Genomic DNA, 6,410 nt, shown 5'->3' with positions numbered 1-6,410 from the left:
GAATTATATGCTACATATATTCATACATTTCATCCTTTATTATTTTACATTTAGACAACTACTCTGTTGCCCATGCCTGATGTGGAAAAATGTTCAGACATAAAATATGTACCTATTATTAATAGAAGACATTAAAAACAACGAACTGAAACTGGTATAAAAAAAAGAAGATATAAGACATTAAAAAGACTTTGCATGCTACAAAAGAGTACGACCAAGTATCTTGTGGCATGCATGCAATGTTGCAGAGAGGTGCTCCCTAATAACCGGTTATAAAATCTGTTTCTTCAAGACAACATGCGTAATACTGTATTTCGAATTTATAACATGATGTGTGTTGTGTGTGTGCATAGTACATACATTTTGCGGAAGATAACGATAATGACCACCGCAAATGTTAATAATTCATCTTCTTCACCTGAAATATGTTATATATTGACGTATTTTGTTTGTTTGGATAAGTGTTTTTTTAAAATTTATTTTAGTTAAAATTAAATTTTGAGGTGGATGAAGTGATTTTAATTTATGTTTGGATAATTTTACCTTGAAAGCAAAAACTATTTTTTTTATTACTTTTAGTCAAATTGAGGCTTGAAGGAAAAATCAATTTTGTTCAACAAGAAGCAAACATCTATTTTGTATATATTTTTATCATATATTTGGTATATATTTGATGTAATTAATCAACATTCAAAAACAAAAATGTCAAGTGTGTTTGGATTTGTGGTAGATAATCTAAAATCACATTCAAATATTGACTAATGTAATTTATGCAAACTATTCCATGCTTGGATCTACGTTGAGAAATAATTAATTTTAGATCTAAAATTAATTTTGATTAAATAGAACTTTAGGTAGATTAATTTTGCTTTAGATAAAAAAAATTATTAAGAATTTCACTGTTAACTTACTTTTAAATTATAAACATTCGAACATAAACCATTTCATTTTAATATCATTGTAAACCAAAATCAATTTTAAAAATACTTAAACACACATTAAATAGCAGGTTCTATAATGGCTATTGGAATGATTTGGTGAGAGCAATAATGATAATGGGCTTGTTTAAGCCGAAACGTTTAGCGTTGAATAAGGGGAAAAACAATAATTGTATGCTTATAGAGAAAAACATCTATAGTTAATGCAAGCTAATGTCATTAAAGTGCAACACAGTGAAGGTTTTTCCTAAATAGACTTGTAGAAGATAGATAGATATACACAGTATTATCACCGCAAATAGAGAAATATTTTCAAAATTTGAACCCAAGACTTTTAGGTCACAAGATTGATCAATTTTATCGTAGTATCAAGACTTGCCCTCTAGCTAATGTTATTGTCAAAAAAGAAAGCCGTATATATATGCAAGGAAAATGGTATATGGACATACGAGTATATTATTATTCCTCTTGAATTTCTCTTTTTCTATTACAATGTATCACTTATTATATATATACTTTTTTTTCTCATTTCCTATTTTAAGTGTTGAATAGGAGAAATTATTACTTGATCTGAAACCACTCCTAAACAATCTTTACTTAACACATAATATCTGAGTTCTTTTTGGCTGAATACATAATATCTGAGTTTATTAACTCTTCCCTGAAAATTACAAACTTAATTACCTATGATATTTGATTTTTATTGATAGACTAAAAAATAAATAGAATTTTTTTTATAATAATATATTCACATTTTATATTTAATATCAACAGACTTATATAGATGCTTTCGCGTTACATATATGATTTTCTTAAAGGATGTAATAATTTCTAAATATATAGAGTTTAGTATGCACCAAACTTTTTCCCATATGCAAGAGGACAAAAGAGATGAACAAAAATAAACCAAGATGGCCCATAAAATGTCTACTCATGTAGCCCAGTGACGTGATCTCCATACTCCATCTTCCTCCACTCCCCTATTCCTTTCGCTTTCACCTTTCACCTCCCTCTTTCCCTGGCTTTATTTAGAAAAAAAAAAACCCAATCCCAACCCCAAACCCCCCTTCTCTCTCTCTCTCTCTTGATCCTAATTCATCATTATTCCACAATTTCCACAATGTCCAGCAGTGGTAGTCACGGTGCAGAAGGCTCATCAAGCAACATTCCCATAGAATATCAGCAGCAGCAACAGCAGAGTCCAGTGACACTTAGCCGCTATGAGTCACAGAAGAGAAGGGACTGGAACACTTTTGGGCAATACTTGAAGAACCAGAGACCCCCAGTTCCTCTCTCTCAGTGCAATTGCAACCAGGTGCTTGATTTCCTCCGTTATCTGGACCAGTTTGGGAAGACCAAGGTTCACCTTCAAGGGTGCATGTTCTATGGGCAGCCGGAACCCCCGGCACCCTGCACCTGCCCTCTTAGGCAGGCCTGGGGGAGCCTCGACGCCCTCATAGGCAGACTTAGGGCTGCCTACGAGGAAAATGGAGGCTCCCCAGAGACTAACCCTTTTGCCAGCGGCTCCATCCGCGTCTACCTTAGGGAGGTCAGGGAGTGCCAGGCTAAGGCTAGAGGTATACCTTACAAGAAGAAAAAGAAGACCACAAAGGGAAATATGGAAGAATCTTCAACCTCCTCCTCCATCCACTTCTCTTGAATATTCTTCCTTTGGAAGATGTGTGTTTCACCTAATATTGGTAATTATATAATTTTGTCATCACCTTTTTTTTTCTTTCTTTTTTTATATATCGAGAATGAGATTTGAACCCAAATCTCATTCAGACTTCTCAAATTTTCACTACTGTGGTGGGTTTTTTGTGATCAGTATGTTGTTCCTTCTAGCTGTGCAGGTATCAACTATATATGTTGCTTGTGTGGTATATCACAACCTAAAAAACACTACAATGCTTTTACATATATTTGGTGAAGTGAACCATTGAGGAATATACTCATCTAGATGATCTAGTTTATATAATTATGTGTGTCACTAATTAGGACTATATATGATTTTGGATGTTATGAGATATAAAAGAGAAAGAAAGAACTAAAACATATATATGGGTTATTAAGTCATCATATTAATTTTCTAGAATTAAAAGGTTGGATTTGGGGAAAAAAAAACTAATGCTTTATACATTTTTCTTATTCTTGAACAAAATATTAAAGTGTTGGTATATTATGTACCAACAAAAGTATTTCCAATGCCGTGTTCATCAGGTTGCAAAATTAGAGACGACTAGTAATTAATATAGGGATGATTAATTTAATCCCCTGGTGGCTCCGCAACAAAATGTTTTATATGGTACATCAATTGAATATTTTATTATTTTTATGACTACTTTCTCTTAATTTTTTAATTTTAAAATTAAGCAGATTTTTTACACATGCAGTGATCAAGTGAGATGTGTCGTATATACATACTTTGTGAAGTTGTACTAAGCATCAAATAAACATTTTTCTTAACATATACGATAATTTAAAGTTCTAGGTTTCAAATAAAACATCTCATCAAATTATAAAACTTTTTTTTATAATCCATCCTCTTTGCAAGCCTTTTTCTAATTTACAATTTTATTCTAAGACATGATTGAATATAATGGAATCTTTCAGATAGATATTGGAGAAATTCATTGCTAATTAAATATTAAATGTGTTGTTCTTAGCTTTAACATTTCTCCACCATCCTCTATTCTATGTCATATTGAAAAAAATTTAAGTTTTATATCGTCTAAAAATAAAAATCAAAATCAAGTTAAAATATATAAATAAAAAATAATTTTCACCACTTAAACTAAATTTTAAAATTGAATTAGACATAAATTGGTTAGAATGTAAGATGTCCCACTTATTACTATATCTTTAATGTACTAGTTCCTAACATGAAGTGATTTGATATACACTTAGTTATCTTTTCTCCACTGTTTTTGTTTCGCCATGTACCATGATTTGATCGTGTTGTCTAGTATCTGATTCTGATAGTTTTATCCATTTATCAAAAAGCTACTTAGTTTTCTAATGTATTAAGTACTACTGATGATGTATTTTGCGAGCAAATATTTGGTTGGTTAGGCGAATGCTTAAGCTTTGTGCTTCCCGTCACTTCACATGTTTTTGTCGGCTTTTATTCCAAGTGGAACGTCTTCAATGACAATTTGAATAGACACACGTTTGTATTTTGTATATTAAAATAGAACATGAAATGCTATTGAAGGTACAAGCTCTTGGTTTCATGTGATTATTCTACTCAAGCTTGTCAAAACTTACTGCGCACATGTTGATTGTTTTTAAGCTTAATTAAATATAATTAAATTATACATATCTATCTGGTTTATTGAGCTTTGTAAAAAAATTGAGGACTTTTTTAGCTTAATGCTTCCTCTAACACAACAATAATGCAGAAATCATGTGTAATCTCTGCTGGATCAGTGGCAGATGGTAGCAAAGTTAGGGTTTTCTATGTTGTCTTCTGATCATAGTATATATGAAACTATTCTTGGAGCAGCTTATATGCTGTGAGTCACTGATTTTTTGTGAACAGTAATTAACATTCACTTGTGTTGTGTGCTCCCTGACTCAGAGATGATAAATGTTCCATGTTGGCCTCAATTACCTGCTTCAGTTGGGACCAAGTTTCTCTCTTTTTCTCTGTTCCATTTTCTTCTCTCTTTTTTTTTTTTTTCTAGCGGTAGGTTAAAGTATGAATTACAATATTTACACGTACACACATATCATGTTCATAGGTTTCATGAATTATATATATATACAACACCAGCTAGCTCTATAGTCTACCTCATCATCAAACAGATCACTGCTTTAAAATAGTGTCATGTGTTTGAATTATTAGTTGAAACACTTGAACTATTAGCTAGCTGTAACATGTAGAGTTTTTATCGGATAAGCTAAGCTGAACCATATATGTAGCATGTTGAGTAATAGTCGATATCCTTCGCAAACCTTTCACCCGGACGACAACCATCCTAACCAATGCAGCATTTGAATATTCATAAATGTAATTGTTGAGGAAACCATGTTTCCCTTCTAGTTTTTTTTTTTTTTTTAAAAAAAGAAATATTAATGCATGATGTTTTTTTGTTTGGATTTAGATGGTTGATACTTTTAATTAAAAGAACACTCAGAATTTGAGATCCTACATCAACCAGTGATGTGGTTAAAATGAAGTATATAAATGAGATGCAAATCTCATCCTACAAGCAAGTTTTGTAAGATTAGATTAGACCCACCCACAATTCTAATACTCAGTCTTGATGTTCTTTTTTCATAAGATTTGGTAAGTTATAAATGACAGCTTAAATTATTTATTTAAATTAACTGATTACTTGGATACTACTCTTTAATTAGTTCTTCTATATATACTTTTGAATATGCACATGCCTGATCAAAATATTTCATTTGGACAAAGTGCTGCACCTGCTTATTGAATGCTCTCTTTGATTTCCATACAGGATAATGTGGCATATATATATAAATTAAATTGGAGGAGTTCTTTACTTTTAAGGCACAGTTCTTGGGAGGTTTCGTTTCTATGTATTCGGTAATTTGATGGCACCCCAGTACTTTTAAGTTTCTGTTTATTTGTTAATTACCTGAGAATTTGTAATTAAGCTCTTAGCAGAACCGAAAGCTCGTCACACAATCGTTGGTTTATGCCTCAGTGTATCTTATATTCAAACATGATTTGCATATTTACATATATAGTTGCTCCCCTTTTGCATGCATCGGTTCAATAAATTTGCGTATTTCAATAAATTTGGGTTCATATTTATACTTTTCCGAGATTATAGTTAAGATGTGTCCTTTTTATTATCTGTTAAATAATTACTTCAAGTCTATCTGGGGGTGTCTTTTTGCGATTAACACAAGATCATAGTGGTGACATGGATTCATGAACTTGCCACAAACTACAAATATGATTCAGTATATATATATATATATATATATATATATATATATATATATAGAAGAAACCTGGTTTCAGAAAATTGTAATATTTTCATTAATTAATCTACTTCTTTATATATAAATTGAGAGATACAAAGATTAATTCGGTTTTCCTCATGTAATACGGACGAGTGGATGTGCATATAATTTTTTAGATACAAATAAGCTTAATTTAGGTAGAGGTACAAGATTTAGTTGTAGCAAAATCTTTCATTAGGCTAAATATATTAAGGTAAATATTAGTTTTAGTCAATCCGAGAGACTTCTTTCTTTTCCAGACCAAGTCTTATAGCTGGCCAGAACACTTGACATAAACATTGAGGTTTATCTATTGATGGGAAAGATGAGTCATGTCACTTGTGAAAACATTGAGATTAATTGAGGATTGAATCCTTGATCAAGTACTGTTTTTCACGTAGGCTAGACGCACTACAAACCATCATCAGCACGCATAATATTCAAAAAAAAAAAAAAATCATCAGCACACATAATATTCACAAAAAAAAAAAA

The 6,410-nt window shown here is 31.4% G+C and overlaps 1 protein-coding gene across 1 annotated transcript; it reads left to right on the top strand.

Moving 5' to 3' along the window:
- The first annotated feature begins 1,883 nt into the window (after positions 1–1,883).
- LOC114417102 (protein LIGHT-DEPENDENT SHORT HYPOCOTYLS 10-like) lies at positions 1,884–5,708 on the top strand. Its single transcript, XM_028382210.1, has 2 exons — positions 1,884–2,638; positions 5,405–5,708. Exon 1 carries the CDS (start codon positions 2,059–2,061, stop codon positions 2,596–2,598), a length of 540 nt encoding a protein of 179 aa, XP_028238011.1. The 5' UTR covers positions 1,884–2,058; the 3' UTR covers positions 2,599–2,638; positions 5,405–5,708.
- Positions 5,709–6,410: the final 702 nt, after the last annotated feature.

Source organism: Glycine soja, chromosome 6 (assembly GCF_004193775.1).
Source record: "Glycine soja cultivar W05 chromosome 6, ASM419377v2, whole genome shotgun sequence".
In the NCBI taxonomy this organism is placed as follows: domain Eukaryota; kingdom Viridiplantae; phylum Streptophyta; class Magnoliopsida; order Fabales; family Fabaceae; genus Glycine; species Glycine soja.
The sequence above is the reverse complement of the archived record's forward strand: the minus strand, read 5'-3'. Positions and strand labels throughout refer to the sequence as shown.

What these genes read in the sequence shown, in the direction of transcription:
- LOC114417102 (XM_028382210.1), top strand. Translation starts at nt 2,059, where the DNA reads ATGTCCAGCAGTGGTAGTCACGGTGCAGAAGGCTCATCAAGCAACATT.